This window comes from Pogona vitticeps, chromosome 4 (genome assembly GCF_051106095.1).
Source record: "Pogona vitticeps strain Pit_001003342236 chromosome 4, PviZW2.1, whole genome shotgun sequence".
NCBI classification, from domain to species: Eukaryota; Metazoa; Chordata; class Lepidosauria; order Squamata; family Agamidae; genus Pogona; species Pogona vitticeps.
In genome coordinates this window covers 193,593,049-193,612,143 of record NC_135786.1, presented here as the reverse complement: position 1 = coordinate 193,612,143, position 19,095 = coordinate 193,593,049, and the positions used below count along the sequence as shown (strand labels likewise).

The window sequence follows — 19,095 nt, the reverse complement described above, 5'->3', positions numbered from 1 at the left end:
TGTGGCAGATGCAAATGGCACAATATTCCATTTTTAAAAAAAGCATACAGTTCTGGTAGTAATCCCTGAAATATAGTCTATAGCTCTCAGCAGTTTTGAGATAGATTGCCTTCCCTTCAAAGGATTGTTTTATCTATACAAAATGGCCCAACTTTAGTGCTAGGACCATATGGCATTGGGTTTTAAAAAGATGAAGTGGGAACTCCAGCTAGCACTATGTCCTATGCAGCTTTCACTAACCAGGACAAAGCATGTATCCAGTCCACAGATGGTGGCTTTTCTTGTCTATCCTCTGCTTATGGGGAAGATATGAGATTGAAAACAATCCAGATTAACTAGGGCAGTACAAAGCCTCTGGTATCTTAAACTCTAGAGTCTGTGGTATATGACTCATCCTAAATTGAACTGAAAGTGCTCTGTTTTCTCTGCACATAAGAAGAAAATTCACAGTATTTACCGATTTTGAATAAAGGATGGAGAGAGAAAGAACGAGAGAGAGTCCTTTTATCCTTTAAAGTATCTGAAAGAGATGGACTACATTTTAACCACCATTTCTACATAAATCCTCAAAAAGTGTCTTTTATCTTTCATACCTCTGGAGCACATTTGTTATTTAGTCAAATAAACAGCTGGGTGAACTCAGATACTGTTGAGCATGTCTGCAATGGTGAACTTGACCTGACTGCACTGATGGTAAATCTGGAGAATGATGCCCTTGCTGCACTTTATTTATTTATTTATTTATTTATTTATTTATTTATTTATTTATTTATTCATTCATTTATTCATTCATTCATTCATTTGGCACATGGCTGCTAAAGATGTGGAAGTTGATTTATGGCAACTGGACCTCTTTCTTATTGGGTTGAAACATTTTGCTACTTATTCAAGTAGCTTCTTTAGTTTGAGGAGAGTTCGTAGGTGACCCCTGAGATATCATCCATGTTGGTTTCACTTCCTCCTAGTCTGAACAGGCTCATTAGCAGGACAATGGATGAGGAAGGGAGAGTGAAAATCCCATCTCCAGAGTCCTTCTCCACCCATTGTCATGGGTCATTAACAGCGGTCTGATGGATGTGGTCCTGATCATTCTGGGGAGGGATGAAAGGGCAGCATGATAAAGATAAGACAGATTATATCTAAGGCCCCCACCCCTGTTGAGTGAGGGATTGTCTATATCCACATGTATGTTCTCCCTGATCCCTCTCAAACCACCAGCTACAACATCCCTCACTCAACAGGGGTGGAGGCTTGTCTGTCATCAAAAATATCAGGATTTGAGTGAAAGAGGAGGAGGAGGAGATGTTGTGTGCAAGGATATGATCTATTTTAATGACAGCAATATTCTGGAAGACATTAGTTCATTAATTTAAACACACACACACACACACACACACACACACACACACACACACACCATATATATATATTTAAACAACATATATCACACAAAATAGGGTGAAAAGGTTTGAGAGATAGTCCTTTTCCTCAAATGGACTTGGATCTGCCCCTTTTTCAATATACCTAGGATAAGGGGGAAAATGTTATGGCACTGTGTGTTGTAGAAGCAGTATGGATCACTTTCACATATGTGGCAGGTGATTATGGGGAGATGCTCTGACACCGTGAAATGTTCTGTTCTAAATACCCTAGCCGCACACCTTGAAGCTCTAATTTATCAGTTCACTTCTTCCTGTGAGTTCTGGATGTGTTCCATCAATCACTCTACCTAAGGGTTATTCTCCTTTCTTCATTTATGGAAACAATCAGTGCCAAACATACCTCCTAGCAGGAAACAGTGGAAAAACTTAAAGATGATAATGGTCTTTGAGCAATTGTCTCAAATTGGTAAAGAGAGATTGATATGCACCACAATTTACAATGGTAAAAGATCTGTTTCCAGCCTTTTGTTCTCTGGGTCCTCACCAAATGTTTTATTTTACCTATAATTCTTCAGCTTATTTTAATTAATCCCTTTAGCTGTGAACTTGGAGAGAGAAAAATGAAGAACATTGCCAAGCGAGTACTTAGTGTCAAAGTTTTTATAGGTATTAGTGTAAACCTTAAAAACATAACACTTGCCATAAAAAGAGTGAATCATTTGCTTTTGATTTTTGATTTCATGCACTGAAAGCCATAAAAACTTTCTCAAACTGAAAATTTCCCATATAACAGGCAACTCAGTATTTAATCACCCATGTCTAATGCGCTCCAAAAACAAAGAATCTTAAAATTGGGTCTGTAAATAGTTGCCTAAGCTGAGGAGTAGAGCCAAAAGCATTATTTTTCTCTGACCTATGACCTTCAGTATACAGTACTTTCGCAGAAGACATTAAAACTGAGAAAGAATAGTCTGCTGTAAAGCTCATTCAGGTCTATTTTTGAAATAGCAGATATTTGGAGACTGTTGACACCAAATTCTAGCTGTCAAAAATCAGTAGAAAGAAGTTAATATAATCTTGACTCAGGTTAATTTGCACACTCATCTCCCTCAGATCCTTTACAATAAAGATTATGCATCAGAATAATGTCCCTTTGGAAGTTGCAATGTTATAAATCCTCTTGATTTTAATAAGACTTACAAACTGAAAATCACCACAAGTTGGGAACTGCAGTGTGGGAGCAAAGGAAGGCAGAACACTTTTTTGTTAACCATGCAATGTGCTCTTCCCTTCTGCATATTAAATACTGCAGGAATTGGATCAATGAAGACGATTTTCCCAGATAACGTGTGCCTTCCCATGGCTTTATTTTACTCCTCTAGGGTGTTTGGATTGATCAGATGACTAGAACACTGGTTCTTAACCTTGGGTTACTCAGGAGTTTTGGACTGCAACTCCCAGAAGCCTTCACTACCAGCTGTCCTGACTAGGGTTTCTGGGAGTTGCAGTGCAAAAGCATCCGAGTAACAAAGGTTAAGAACCACTGGACTAGAACAATACTTCACCTGGAATACACTCAAGAGAAGAGAATCCAGAGAGAAATTAGAAATACATCAGCCACATGTATTTTTTGCAAATACATAGAGAATAAAGGTTCCATGACGGAAGTGCTCTGTGACTACTTCTCCTGTTTCTGTCTTGCAGTTACACAAGCCAGAGATTACACCATTCAGCACAACAGGCCCTTCTGCTTGGACAAGCAATTAATGAATCCCACCACCAGGAAAACTGGAACCAGGCTGTTCTATGTACACTCAGCCTTGAAAAAAAAAAAAAGAACCCATATCCTTAACAAAGCCACGCGTGACATGGAATTGACTAAAACTAAGCCAGACCCTAAACCAGTCTGGGAAAATATATTGAAATATATTGAAATAGGCTTGGGAAAGGAGACAAGGTTTATAATATATTTTGAAACATCTGACTGGAGTTTAAAGCTTCTGCATTTGTTTTTAAGGTTTTGGACAGTGGGGCAGTAGGAAGGGTGCTCCATGCATTTCAAAATATGGCAAAATTACCTACCAAGCTCCCCAAAAGGGACTTTTGACTTTTTTTTGTTTAAAAATGAAGATATGGGTTGGCACTGGAGAACCCTAAGGATATTGGGATTTGCATGTTTCCCATCTCAGGTTTATATGCTCCAAAGTAATCAAAAGAAAGGTAAATGAGTTCTATACATGGTTCAGTTGTAACGTATCTTTTGAATATGTCTCAGAACATAATGTATTTTTCCGTTTATAAGATGCCCCCCGTTTATAAGAAGCCCCCCCCCCCACTTTTCAAACGCAAAAATTAAGAAATCTTAGCTTTGAGTATTCAGCCCCTGGGCTCAGAACGCTTGGACATTATGAGTCCCTGTTGAATATGAGCCTACAGGCTCCACCTCCAATGAGGTGTGTTCCAATTGGTTTGTTCAGCATCAGCTGACGTCAGTTCCATAAGGCTTGTGATTGGACAAAGCTAAGTCTCCTGACTGTACAAAGCTAAGCCTTGTGACTGAAGGAAGCCTGTTTGCAGAGGCAAGGTACGGGCCGTTTTGTTCTCTCTGTGTACTCAGTTTTGTTGTTGTTTAGTTGTTAAATCATGTCCGACTCTTCATGACACCATGGACCAGAGCACACCACACCCTCCTGTCTTCCACTGCCTCCCAGAGTTGGATCAAATTCATGTTGGTGGTTCAAAGACACTGTCCATCCATCTCATCCTCTGTCATCCCCTTCTCCTCTTGCCTTCACACTTTCCCAACGTCAGGGTATTTACCAGGGAGTTTTCTCTTCTCATAAGATGGCCAATGTATTGGAGCCTCAGCTTCAGGATCTGTCCTTCCAGTGAGCACTCAGTTTACTTTGGTGTAAAAGGTGCCCCTCAATTTTTAGTGTAATGGTTTTAGGAAAAAGTAGTGTCTTATTCATGGACAAATATTGTATTTGCACCCTCCAGTTCTAATGTCTGTGCCAGCTATCATAGTCTTTTCTTAATTTATGGCTCCCAATAATGTGAAGTCCATGGCTACTCATTCTGCAGAACATCATTGTCCACTATTTTCAGTTACAGTCAAAACGTAAATCCTTAAGATGGTTTGCCTGGAGACAAAAGGGTGAAGCTGCCCTCATTCAGCAGTCGGGTGGGCAGAGAGAAAAATTAAAAGATGTAAATTATTTCAAGAAACCTGAATTTTGGGGGCAAAGGGGGTGTATTTTCACTACCTGCTTGAAAAGGATGCATTTCCCTAAGTGTTAAGCAAAAGGACCCTTATTAGGAGTGGGGGACATTCCAGGGCTATTTTCTATTCATGTTTATCCTTTACTTATTATAAATATATTGCACTTATTGCTATGGGGGTGGGAGGGATTTTCCAAGTTTTGAGAAACACCTACTCCTGCATTTGTTTTGTTTCCTCAACCATCAGCCTTGTCCTGATTTTTAGATTAAATTAGGTAATTGACTAGTCTCTTCTAAGAAGTAATCTCAGTCAGTAATGGGGTTTTTGATAACAGAGCATAGGAGAATCAAATGAAAGTCACGGCTCTATAGTGCAAGCAGCCAAATTAACACTCTTGTCTGGCTGGGAACATCAAACGACTTTTGAATTTTCCTTTATTATTTTCAAGTCATGGAATGCAAAACATTGCATATAAAATATCATCATTTGTAATGATGTGTTTCAATGGCACACCCAACTACAGGAATGGAAATTCTTGTTTGTTTCATTTTTGTAGTCAGGCAAAGATAAAGAATTAGCCATTGCTTTCTCCTCATCTTTCAATAAGATAAAATATTTTATCATGCTGTTGATTCAGTGGTTTTATACACATTTCATTACTTCTGCAAGCTATGTAACTTGCACAAGTTTTGTAAAATTGTGGTAGCTGCTCCCTTGATTCATTCATTTTTAAAAATATCTAACCATATCTAAAATAGCTAAAACATCAGCTCCAAAGCTTTCTAAACCTGGGATTCTGCACCACAACACCAAGAAACCCTAGCAATTACATCAAATGATCAGAGCTTCTGGGAGTTCTATTCCAAGAATATATCTAAGGGCCCAATTTTGGAAACTATTGGGTTCATCTTTCTGTGCTTGCACCATATGCGTGTGTGCGTTTGAGGATAAACTCTTCTTCTTAGAGAGAAAGGATGCTCTTCCCAGAGGTATTTTCCATAAACTGCAAAATGTCTTAGCAGGAAATAGGATTTCTTTTTCTCACTTTTGCATTGGATGCGAGCAAACCCGTGGGGATTTAAATTCCTCATCCAGGTCTCTCACTGTGTTGAGATAACCCTAACTGATGTAAGAGAGGAATTCAATGAGCATCCTTTCCATCTATATGGATTGATTACTAACCACCTTTTAATTTTTTTAATTGAATTATTCCAAAACTGGCTTTTTAAAAAGTTGCCCATCACTGTATTGCCGTATGTATTTTGCTACTGCTGTCCATAAAATGTTGCAAAATAAAGTCAGCATCACAGATTACCTGTATCCGTTCCACTTCTAGAAAAGTAGCTGATTGGAAGGCTTTTTCCCATAGTAAGAGGTCGCATTCTAATTCCACAGAAAAGTAGAGATCCTCTCCTGTTTCAGACTGAACACCAAAGCAGTGTTTTCGCTGATCCAGTAGATCACTGTCCTGATGAAAACCTGGAGTTATATAATCTTGCATACATCAATTAATATTTCTTATATTACAGACTCACATGTCAGTTGCAGAACAGAGTTCTATATATAATTTTTATGTACCCTCCATTAACCTCATGCTGAGTATCTGAATGGCAGCAGATACAAAACCCATTCGTAATTTAAGTATGTGTAAGAGGAATTGCACAGCTTTTTCTTGCTTCTGGCACACTTCCCTTCACACAAAGGGCCATGTAACCTATTTTCACAATCAGTGGGTGCCCACCCGTGTAAAGGAGAATCTGCCAGAGGGAGGGAACCCATTCCACAGTTGTGCGAATCAACTGGATTCCAGCCACTGTTTTACATCTTTAACAGTTTTTCCTTTCTTTAATGGTTTGCTTACAAGGATCTACAGCTGCATTGTTTAATCTCTTAGTAATCTGGTATCCATTTATTGTGTCTATTTGCCTCACTGACACCACCATCACAAGTAGTGTTACACACTGATGTTATAAACTATTTCCCCTCATTGCCCATGACTACTGTGGAGAATTTCAAGAGGCCATTGACACACAGCTGTACTTTCAGTCCTATATATCAGTGAATATATATCTGTACAATGTATTATCATGTCCTTGGGCTCTTGAATGAAAGCCCTTTAAGGTTTAATGGGACTTCTTGTGATAAACACAATTCTGTAGACCAGGAATAGATAGATTTTAGACTATAACAAGAGAAATAAACAGATCACTGTAAAATCAAATCGTGTCCTCACTGAAACATTTTTAAAAAGCCAATTATATAGATAACTGACCACCAGTCACACAACATATATATTCAGGTAATTGTCCAATAATTCATCTTAGAGCTTGTTCAATAACCAATTGTAATTGATCCCTACAATCAATTGCACATGCTCTTATATCTAATTAACTGTCAGATTAGACAAGACAGATTCATAGGAAAGCTCTTCTGATGGGAGGTCATTAACAAATGAATTCCCAACCATAAGCTTGTGTTAGCTTGCCTGTCACAGAAATTCAATTATGCCTTCATAAGGATCTGAACATTGTGACTGAAGTAAGTCCAGATGCAGAGTCCAAAGCACCACTGTGTCCAGTTTTATTGAAATGGTTTCAGGTTCCGAGGATGTGGATAATATGTTTATAACAATTTGATTCATCACACCTTTTATGGCTTATCTGGGCTAGCTAAAAATATTGTATTGGGCAGGTTCAGGGAGCACTGAAAACAGCATTTCCTGAGAGGATGTGATGGTACAACAACAAAGTGCTCCCTAGACCTAGACATTTTAAATAACTACTGCCCCAAATACTCAATTTTGTGAGAAATTGCACAAGAAGTTGACAGCAATGGAAATACATTCAGTAAGCTTTCCTGGAGAATACTACTGGGGTGTGAGTCTGTTGCTCCTACTCAGTCTTGTAGTAGCTTTTTGATGGCAGTGCTTATTAAATCCTCTTGGACAAACTCTGAGGACCTGGGGGAGGTGGGGTTATGCTATTTTATGATGGCTTTGCTCTTTACTACAGACAGGTTGCAGATAATAACCTGTAGCCTAGCTTTTGGGCAGTGTTCCTTCAAGATACCATATCATTCCTAGTGCTGTTTATTAGCTATATATAGCCACTGGGTGTCATCATTCGGGAATCTGAGGCAAGGAGTTATCAGTGTGCTGATACAGTTTGAAAGGGGTACTCCTGGATCCACTGCTTCACTGGAGGCCCAAGTGACTTCTGCTGCTAAGATAGTCTCCTAGCAGCTTGAATTAGGATGCTAGTTGCACCTATTTCTGGACAAGGTTATCCTGGCCACTGCAAGCCATACATTGGTAAACTTGAGACTGAATTGTTGGGTTAAGATACCTATAATATTTCACTATGACCACACTCTGTGTAGGGTAGCCGGTAGAGGGTGGTTCAGGAACTTTAGCTAGTGCAGGATGCAACAGTGGGATTACTGACTGGGATGCCTTATGACACATTTGAAACCTCTGCTAAAGGACCTACAATGGATGCCATTTGTACTGGTAAACAAGGTAATGTAGAACTTAAGACCAGTTTATTGCAGAGAATGTTGACCTTCCCAGCCACCACAATCTTCAGAGGAGGCCCTGCTGCATGTGTTGCACCCTGTTGATTTCTATTTGGCAGCTACATGAAGATAGACTTTTCCTGTGGTGCTTGTCAAATGATCTCCTAATTTCTATATGGTACATTAGCCCCCAGTGCTAATGCAGTCTACTAAAAACTGATTTAAAAAATAAAAAAAATTGGCATCCATTCATCTACATAGTGTTTATTGTTTCCCTCACCTACGCACTCTTATGTATTATATTATTTTGGTTTTATAATAATTGCTTAAGTGGTGAATAAAAGCATACAACAATGGTTAGGCCTCCAATAGAGCTTTACAGAGAATGAAAATAAAAGCTCTATGTAAAATAATGTGGGGAGCTGTTCCCTTGGAAATAAACTCTTTCAGGAAATCTATTGTCCTGAGCTTCAGTTCCATTGCTCATGCTACAATGAAGTTGCAAATTACTTCAGACCCATGCAAATGAAAAGTGGTATAGAAATATTTGCAATAAAATAAAAATGAAAAAAACTGTAAATTTGATTTCAGTTCCTAAACATTTATCTGGAGACAGAACTCTGAAATAAACTTTTGCACCTGACACTTCAGTGAAAATAGCTATGCATATTTTTTTTCTGAAAATGAAAGGAAAAAAATGTAAATGAAATGACTATTGGTTATTTGGTCTGTCACCAAAACAGCACAAACTTTCATTTCTTCTAACAAGGAAAATAGAACATTTGTAGACCTAATTAATATGGCTTTTATGTTAAGTGGGCGCAATACACCTGTCCTAATGAGATAGCGTTTTTCTTACAAGTCCTTTCAAACTAAAAAGCCCTCTACAAAGGTAAGCTTGGGGCATTAGTTCTCTTTGGATACAGCCGAAACATACAGTATAGTTGCTACATAGGCTCTGTTCTATTATATATGAATGCTAAGGTTTGTATTAGATAAGAACTGACCAAACCCATACTTTTCAAATCAACATGAGAATAAACATGCAGTTATTGTTTGCTTTCTCCACATCTCATAATTGCAAAACAGATCTCCAAACTTTATATACATACAAAAACCACATTATAAGGGTAAAATGCACTAAAATGTGTGCATTAGTGATAATGTGCAATGAAACACCATACAAAGGCAAACAGCTTTATACAGTGTGTATATTTTGCAAAACTGCACACAAAATATGTATACATTTTGTGTATACATACTAATATACATATTAAGGGTGTAAAATGCATTTCATTTGGTTCTTTTCCTCCAAGTTCCAAATTGATGCAAGCAGGGAGGCGAAACCAACTGTCAACTGGAAAAATGAAAAAAAAAAAAAAACCAAGGAACTAAAATAAACAAATGCATCAATTTCCTATTCATTTCCTGGGTGATTATTCCACCCATATTTAGCACTAATTTTAAATTTTGTAACAAAGCCAGAACCATGCTGACTTTTTGGGAATCACTTATCATCAAAGGCTATTTATGATACGGTAAACAAGCTGAAAAATAAATCCCAGTCTTGCTTTAAGGGAATTAAATTGTAGTCTGAGATGTCATAAACTTGTTGCCTCCCAACCCCAAATCCATCTTACCCATTCATATTTCTTTTCTTTTTTTAAATTATTTCTCTCATCCTTTTTGGCTTGATTTTTAAACTTAGCCTAGAGGCATAGAAAACACTGTCATTTAGGTCTCTTTTATGACTAGTTGGGGCATGAGAACCTTCATTTTATTCCATTAGGAAAATAAATTTTGGATGGAAGTAGCAGCAGAAGAGAAGAGGTCAGAAAGTGAAACACATGTAGCCAAGACATTACTCTTAGCTTTACTTATTTTATTTTATTTTTTTATTTTTTTATCACCTCCTTGGAACCTGTTGCAATGTGTCAAGAAGCTTAGACTGTTCCAGCCACAGTCCAGCTTATGAAGTCAAGAGAAATAGCTGAGAACTTCACTGCTCTAAGAAACTCACAGTGCACAATTAATACCGCCATTGTTTCTTTCAGACAACAGTAGATCTTCTGCAAACTGCAGCAAAAAAACATGCAGATCTGTTGCAGATTATAATGCATTTCACTTTCCTGTTTCAACAAGACAAAGACATGCCTCCTCTTATTTTTTTTCATTCAACCGCATAATATTTTGTTTTCAGACAATCATTTTGATGAGAATCCCTCCTCACTGATCTTCATCTCCTGAGACTATAGGTTCAAAACTTGCTGATAGCCTAATTTTAAATGGATATATGGCAAATGCCAACCAAGAAACCTGCGTGTTTTGTTTAAGATTAAATGCAGATAGTGGGCTAAATGTAGGCTAAACAACCACCTGGAAAATGAACAGCTTTCAGCATCCTCTGATTTCTGTGGAAAGATCTGAAGTGGGGGAATACGGTGTACTTACATGGCATCCCTCATGGCAGCAGAGCAAAGCTGCCCATGTGAATACAGAGAGTTCCCTCTTCAGATAATCCTCAAGTATGTATGGAGGTCAGAGATGAAAAGACATAGGATGGCAGGGATGAAGCCAGTAGTACGGCAGTATGATTTGGAAGAACAGGTCTGTTCTTCTCCACATGGAGAACTAACAAGTCAGTAAAACTTTGTCAGATGCTTTTTAGAAAATTAAAAGATACAGCATCCTAAACATGTGCTTGTTGATTCCTATTACAGGATGTACAAAGGTGTGCCTGAAAAAGTGAATGATAATCTATGAAAGTTCACATTAAAATAAGCCAGTTAGTCTCAAGGGTTCCACAACATGTTTTGTTTTGCTATACATGCTGAAGCAGACTAACACAACCTGTTTATTAAACCCTGCTAATCTAAAGGGAATTTGTTCTGTTTGCTCTTCCTTATTCTATAGCACTGGAAACAGAGTATAAAGGTTTGTAGACGATTCTTCATGTTTACTCAACATAGCAGCCTGAATGCTAAATGGTAATGATTTTGCAATTCTCTTGGCAACAATGCCTTTTTCCCTACAGCATGGATGCTAGACAAGCTTCAGAAGAGAATGGTTATTGCTTCATGTCCTGTTTCCCCTGAACCAAGTGGTGTGAAATTTGCCGTTTTTAGAAGTCCCATTATTTTGTTTGGTTAAGCAGAGAGATATCAGCATTAGTAACTGTTGATTGTTGCTTAAATGACGATGGCCAAGGGGCATCATTGAGGATGAGTGGATGGAGGGAGAGAGAGAGAGAGAAGGAGTCTCTGTGTGTGTGTGTGTGTGTGTGTGTGTGTGTGTGTGTGTGTGTGTGTGTGTGTGTGTGTGTGTGTGTGTGTGTGTGTGTGTGTGTGCGCGTGCGTGTGTGTGTTTGTGTGTGTGTGTGTGTGAAAGAGCTAAATGAGGGATGCGAATGAAAAGGAGAAATTGGAAAGCTCATTCGGGCAGGGAAAGAAGATGCCAGAGACAGAAACGGGTGCACATTTAGGAGAAAAGGATGCTTATTCTTCTTCTGCTGAATGGACATGATACAAAGAGACTGGACTAGCTCTAATCATGGCCTTGAGTCCAACTATTTGTGTAGTAAGAATTACTTATGCACAGAGCACATCCAGGCTCAGAGCCTTATCATGCCTAAATGACACTGGCTAGATGTTATTATGAGGCTGGATCCTTGGAGACAATACTAAATGAAGACTGAAAAGGACTTTGATCCTGAAAAATTGCTTCGTAGTTTAATGACAAAGTACCAGTTTAAACTTTATCGTAACTGGCAAAGATATCTAACACTTCAGCAGAAGTCAGTACTGTTCATTTGTTACCATAATGTTGTGATAAAGTTGAATTTATTTTTCCATCACCAGATGCCACAGTGTAGTAATGTTGGCAAATGATGACTTTTAATTCAGCTCCTGATGAATGACATTACACAAATAGCGATTTTGGTATCTATAACCCTAAAAATAATGTATTGTTTTAGGCACCTGCTGTTTTATAATGTACATACATAGATAGACACTCACTAGCCTTTTTAATGTCTACTTTAAAAAGAGCTTATTGTTATTCATTTATTGCTCAACATGCAGGTCTGTGTGTTCAGGCAATAGCAAAGTCTTGCAAATCCTAACTGATTATAATTATCCTAACATTTAAGAGCACAGATGACAAGGATAAATTTCAAATAGGAATAGCCACATTTTCACAGCTGATGCTATTAAAAACTCTTCTTCATGAACAGTATGTGATTTCTGAGAGTTGTGAACATGGTTAGGGGTTAAAATGGAAAGGGCTCTTTCTGGACTGATTGTACATTCTGACCAAGAGTTCTCATATTATTATTATTATTTATTGTATTTATACCCCACCTATCTAGTCATTTCAACCACTCTAGGCGAAATCTCATATGTTCAGTTTACAAATATGGAAACATGACATTCAGATTCTGGAATTCTTTGTTACAATGCCTTAAACCCACCCTATCATTTTAGGCCAACAACAGTATTATTAACATACCTTCCCATATTTTTAGGTAGCTTTTAAGTAGAAGTGAGTAAACAAGGGGCAAAAGCAACTATGGGCAAGCTTCATCATATTAACTTGGAGATGGCAGCTGCCCTCAAGTGCTGTTGATCTCAGTTTCATCTGATAGGATTTTGTGGTACTTAGTGGGCAACAGCGGCTCCCTACTGTGTGCAGAGGCATCTTGGAACTACTATTTGCGCTGATGTTCCTGAGTTCTCTGAGGAAATAAAACAGATGTTCTGGGCTGCAATTTTGATTTCTCAGCACATCTCAGAATGATGTCACTTTGGGGATGTGGTAGACATAGAAAAAAAAATAGTGGATCCAAACAGTCCTGAGAGTCCAAATGGACTGTGAAGGATAGAGCTGATGGAAGCTGTAAGTCAAAACACATGGAGGGCCAAACGTTTTGCACCTTTGTTCTAAGTCCTTACTCTGCCAATGTTGAAAACAAATTTCACAAAACAAAGATCCTGCCCATATTACTGTTTACCTTGTTCAGTTTATATATATAGTGGTGCCTCGCTAGACGATTGCCTCATGGGACAAAAAACCCGCAAGACAATTGGTTTTTGCAATCACTATGGTGCCTTGCAAGACTTTTTTTCTATGACCATGCTTCACAAGACTTTTTTTTTTTAGACCGATGCTTTGCAAGACTTTTTTTTGAGACTGATGCTTTGGAAGACTTTTTTTTTTTTTGAGACCGATGCATAGGGAACCTCACAAGACAATTTTTTTCACAAGACGACGATTTTCGCGGAACGAATTAAAATCGTCTTGCGAGGCACCACTGTACCTTTCTGGACTTATTGACATAGGCCATTATTTTGCACCAACTTTGTTTGGATTCCTTTGCAAGACATGCAAGACAAGATAAGAACTAGAGTTTTATTGGCAAATGCAACAGTACTGCAATACTGTTTTTCCTTCCCTTCTTTCAATGAAGTTATTTACTTTATTCTTCATACCTTGAGTATTTTGTACATGATCTCATATACAGAAAATGTTCTCTCAGCTCGTGTCCAGTCCCATGTAGTAACCTTGGATAAAAATAAACAAAACATAACTACCTCCAATAATATATTTTTGGAAAATAATGACAGCATTAATCACTTATAGACTATCATTGTGCAATTATAGCTGAAATGTCCTCATACCAAACATACAGGTCTACCTTGCTGCTGTAAAGTGTCATAAATGAAGAGGACGTTTATTCTTTCTATGTTGGCTTCATTTCCAAGCCCCTTCCCCCAGTGAGCATATAGAGTAGCATAAACAAAAAGACTGGTCATAGTCCCAAGGTTTGTAAGATCTACATTCTTGTCAGAAAAAAGAAGCTAACCATATTACACAGCCAACAAATCTTGAAGATTCTGGTAGGCAGGACTGAACCTGATTATGTCACTACCATCCAAGAGCAGCTGATAGCTAGACCAGTGCTGGAATGCACCCATTCATTACCCCTTCTTCCCTTTTATCTCTCCCACCTCATGCTCAATCTGAACCCCTTCAGAATACAGAGGTGCCTTGACTTACGAATGTTCCAACCTACAAACATTTCAAGTTACGAACAGCTCCGTTTGCAAAATTTTGCTTTGACTTGCAAATGGAGCTTTGACTTATGAATGGAAAAAAAACATGGGGAAGGCAGGAAATTTGACCTTTCAGTTAACCATTGGCCGGCGAAGAGGCTGTTTGTCTGCTACCTCATTCGCCCCAAGAGTTAGAGAGTGTGGATACGGAGAGCGACTTCAGACTGTCTACTGCCTGGTACTGTACTGTCCGGACTGTGTTTTTTTTTGGGGGGGGAGGCTTTTTTATTTTTGGATTTTTGACTTTCTTTTTTAAAACAGAGACTGTCTGTTCTGAGGTTTTGCAGCTTGGGGTTGGGCTAGGTGGCTGGGGGAGTTTATGTTTCTGTGCTGGCTGTAGGTTTTAAAATCAGAAAACTGGTTGCAAAGGTGTGTCTGGCTGTTGGCCTCTAAAATGCATTTTAGTCTTTTGGTTTTAAAATCAGAAAACTGTTTGCAAAGGTCGGTTTGGCTGTTGGCCTCTAAAATACATTTTAGTCTTTTGGTTTTAAAATCAGAAAACAATTTGCAAAGGTCGGTCTGGCTGTTGGCCTCTAAAATGCATTTTAGTCATTTGGTTTTAAAATCAGAAAACAGTTTGCAAAAGTCTGTCTGGCTGTTGGCCTTTAACATGGAGTTTAGACTCAAGTCTCTCCCCCCATTGTCTTCTCTCTCTCTGTCTTCTCTCTTTATGTGCTTAAAAGCACACACCTTTGTCTGAGGGGTTTGTGTGTCCCAGTGATGGCTTTCTTCCTTCCTTTCCTCTTTTCCCCATTGTTCCTTCCCTTCCTCCTTTCCTGCCCTTTTTTTAACCTAAGTTCATCTTAGGTTAAAAGAAGAAAACTTCTCCCCCTAGTGGTAGAGGATGGATTAATCGGTTTTGCATTAGTTCCTATGCTTCAACTTACAAACCATGCCTCGACATAAGAACAAAAAACAGCTGGAATGGATTAATCGGGTTTCAATGCATTCCTATGGGAAATGCTGATTTGACTTACAAATGTTTTGATTTACGAATATCTTCTGGGATGGATTAAATTCGTAAGTCAAGGCACCACTGTAGTTTTCTTACTGTCCAGAGAGACTTTGTGTGAGAAGAGGAATCTCAAGAGACAGGAGGGCAGCAGCGGAAAATCACCTTCTGCTCTCACCCCTTCACTGATGTGTCTCTGGATCCAAGCTTGTGTGCGAGAACTAAGAAATTACCTCAGTGGCTCTACACAAGCCCATTTGTTTGGATATCAAGCAGAAACAAAAGATTACATTAAACAAAAATTCAATTAAGAATATTTTTGCCAAAAGGAATTTGTCTCTTGCATTCCAATATTTCCACAGTTACAGAAGAGGTAGTTTGAAAGCCAACTGTATTTCAGCACAAACATAGAAGTTTTCCCCTCTCCATATTTGTCACAAACACAGCTGAGTAAAGATAAAAATGTTTCAGTGTTTACCAAAAAATCCCAGCATTGGGCATGGACAAGACTTGTTTCCCTATCACTTCTTCCAATAGCAATTTGGTGTTAATAAGCCATTAATTTCTCTCACTATTACTACCTTTTTTGTTGCAAATCTTCATGAGGTGTCTTGGGTTATCACAAAATATTTCTATCAAGGTCATTACAAACAGCTACACATTTTGTGGGCAAACAATGCATAGTAATAATACTTACCGGAGGGGATATAAATTTATAAAGTGAAGAACCCCGCAGTGCTAGAAACTTTGGTGTATACATTCGGTCCTGAAGAGAATCTTGTTCCCGCTCTTCTGTCCAGCCCATGTAGACTATCTGGCAAACAACAATAACAACAACAACAATCAAGAGTTTGGACAAATTCAACCCCCCCCAAAAAAAACCCACATAGGATGTTCATTATGAAAACATATAAAATAAAATAGCTATGTTTATCAACATAGAGCAACCAGGCCCATATGGTACATATAGAGTACAACCAAAAATGTATTAATGTACAAAGCCACTTGTCAACATGCATGCCTCTCATGATTCATCCTGTGACTAATTCTCCCTTAATTAAACATTCTGATGTAATGAAACAAATACTGAGATAAGATGGAGAGAAACTGACTCTGTTTTTGCCAAAGGAAAATAAGTATAATTATTTACTTTGGATCATTTGATGAAAATTGTGGTGCAACACAGACACACAGGCTGGTTTTAAGCAACATTTTACTCATGCGTTTAACTGTAACCTTTATGCTGTTACATTTTAATGAGATTTATCATTTTTCCAAATGTCATTGTGATACAATCTGAGCTGTAATTCATGTAAGTTTATTTCTTTGCACACTATGTTAATGTTATTAGTAGTTTCAAGAATGTATATATGGAATGGCTGACAATTGTGGAATGATTGGCAGAGTGCATATTTTACTTTAATCTCTTGTTATCTTCTCTTACACAGACTCTTCAGCTGATATCGATTTGATGGCTATATCTGGCTTGTCCAGGGATGACAGAGTCTAATCTGAACCACACAAGAATACATACAGGATCCTTGGAATGGTAAGAGTCATGACATATATGTTAACTCATTAGCTCATAACAGTGGTCAGGGCACACAGTAGGTATTACATATTATTATGTGCTGTCATATCAACTCTGACTTATGGTGACCCTTTTCAGGGTTTTCAGCATGTTTACAGGGGACTGTAATGAGACTTTTGCTGAAAAAGAACTCCTTTAATTCCACTGCACTGGATAACTACTGGACAATTTCCAATATTCCCGTCTTGGGCAAGGTACTGGTGCATATGGTAGCTTAACTCCAGTGGTTCCTGTATGAGACTTTTGAGGTCCATTTCAACCTGGCTCTAGACCTGGTTATGGGACAGGGATGGCTTTGATCACCTTGGTGACCTACAGCAGGAATTAGGAGGACTTTGCACTGGAATGTTAGCTGCATCTGATTCTGGACAAGTCCATTCTGGTCACACTGATACATGTCTTGGTTCCATTCTATTTAGCTTACTGTAATGAACTCTACCTGGGGCTGCATTTGAAAAGTATTTGGCATCTTCAGTTGGTCCATAAATGTATGGTTATGGCCTAGTAGGCCCTATGGGATATGCCAAGTAGTTACAGCTCTCCCCTTGGCAGGAGCCCTGCCAGATTTGGGAATCAGAGGTAATAAATGTTCAACCCCTGTACCTCACTGCTTGAGGGGCTACCACCATTTGACCGTTGCAGGGGTGGATATAGGATCATCTAATTCCAAAGACATTTAGATCTGATTGATTTCTAGAATGTTTTGAAGCTGCTACCTATTGGCTGAAATCCTGTTGCTTAATTGTATATATGTGGGAGTCAAACATTCAGATACTTCAACCTGGCAATTAATGAATCATTGTAGGGATTCTTGGGGTCACGAACATCAATTGGCTTGGGACATGTTTGAGAATCCCATCAGGGACTCCATAATTGCCAGCTAGAAGTGACTCAATGTTATGCAGTTTGCTTTTTGCATGCATAATTAAGTCACATAATTCCAGCCACTACAGTTCTGTTCAACTTCTAGAACATGAGAATAACCTGGATCATGCAGAGCTTCACCTACGGGCTTGAGCTTTTGTGATTCTGATGTACACTTCCCGCAAAGTTAACCATGTATGTGTGAATATTGGCAGCATTTAATTCATTAGTAGGAAATATTCATTCAACAGATATTCTGTCTGAAATACTTGATAATATTCCATCAAGTGTCCATCACTGCCACCATCAAACAAGAAAATACCATTTATTTTGTATAGATGAACAGATATTTCACACTGGACTTTGTCCTTTCAATGCTAAAGCAATCCAGAAATTTAAAGGCAATTGCTCGTTGAGATATTGTTCCCTTGTCTCTCCACATAATGAGAAAGGATTAGATTGATTTTACAGGCAGCCCTTTTTTTCAAAAGAAAGATTAATTAACATAAAAAGGACATTTCTGATTCATTCTGTGTAAGAGCTGTCAAATTGTAAATGCAAAAGATTAAAAGACATCACAAAGAATATCCAAGACTGTATCTTGCTGCACAGCAAGATAGGCAATTCATTGTGGTGAAGACTGATTCCTGCTGCACAAGGAAACTTAAGGACAATCCAATTATGGAATCTTAAGGACAATCCTTGTTTCAATAATTGGTTTATCCATGTCCTAAAACCTCTGCAAAGAAATCTACTTTACAAATAAACAGTAGTGTAATGAAGAGCTCACAGAAAGCCAAGTGCTGATTATTATTTTTTTTAAAAAAGTTTTGGTCCACAAGTCATGCTGTACAATGGAAAGTGAAGCAAGGACAGGGAAGCAACTGCTACTCCTTATCCCTAACAGTAACACTGTCCATGGTCCTGATCAAAACAGTCATTCTTCTACATTTCTCTCATATGTACAGTATTTGCTTGCAATCTTTGTTCCTTCTCACACTCACTCAGAACAATCTGAAAAGTGTATTTCTTCCATAAAAATCTATTTTTCTTGCTTCTCCCTAGTGTTAATTCCCTTCACAGAAACATTCCATCTCTCTCTCACTTTTCCTCCAAATTTCAAGTAAAAACCATCTCTCGCTGTTTTTTATTTGATTAATGGATATTTGCTCTTAATACAATGCATTATATTGGATTTTATGTTGACAACTTGATCAAACTATTCTTAAATTGTTTCAAATATTATTGCAAACCATCCTGAAAATATGATTTAAAATATTCCATCACTGGCTCAAGGACGTTTTGTACTGGTGCTTAATTGTGATGTTCTTCATGTTACAGCATACAATTATGTGCTATAATGATCAGTTGCTATATCTGACTAGTACGTTAGAGTGTTTCTTTGAAAAGTGTCCTACTAATTCTTGGTGAGACATTTACTTGAAGTATCTGTACAAGCT

The 19,095-nt window shown here is 38.2% G+C and overlaps 1 protein-coding gene across 2 annotated transcripts in view; it reads right to left on the bottom strand.

The window, feature by feature from the left end:
- Nucleotides 1-19,095, bottom strand: part of SNTG1 (syntrophin gamma 1) — a 290,507-nt gene that overhangs the window by 24,171 nt on the left and 247,241 nt on the right. For both annotated transcript variants that reach the window (XM_072998919.2, XM_078393734.1), the window contains 3 exons: nt 15,878-15,994; nt 13,605-13,676; nt 5,921-6,073 (listed from right to left, as the gene is read on the bottom strand). In XM_072998919.2, the coding sequence (XP_072855020.1) occupies nt 5,921-6,073; nt 13,605-13,676; nt 15,878-15,994 (342 nt within the window). The remainder of the gene's footprint in view (nt 1-5,920; nt 6,074-13,604; nt 13,677-15,877; nt 15,995-19,095) is intronic.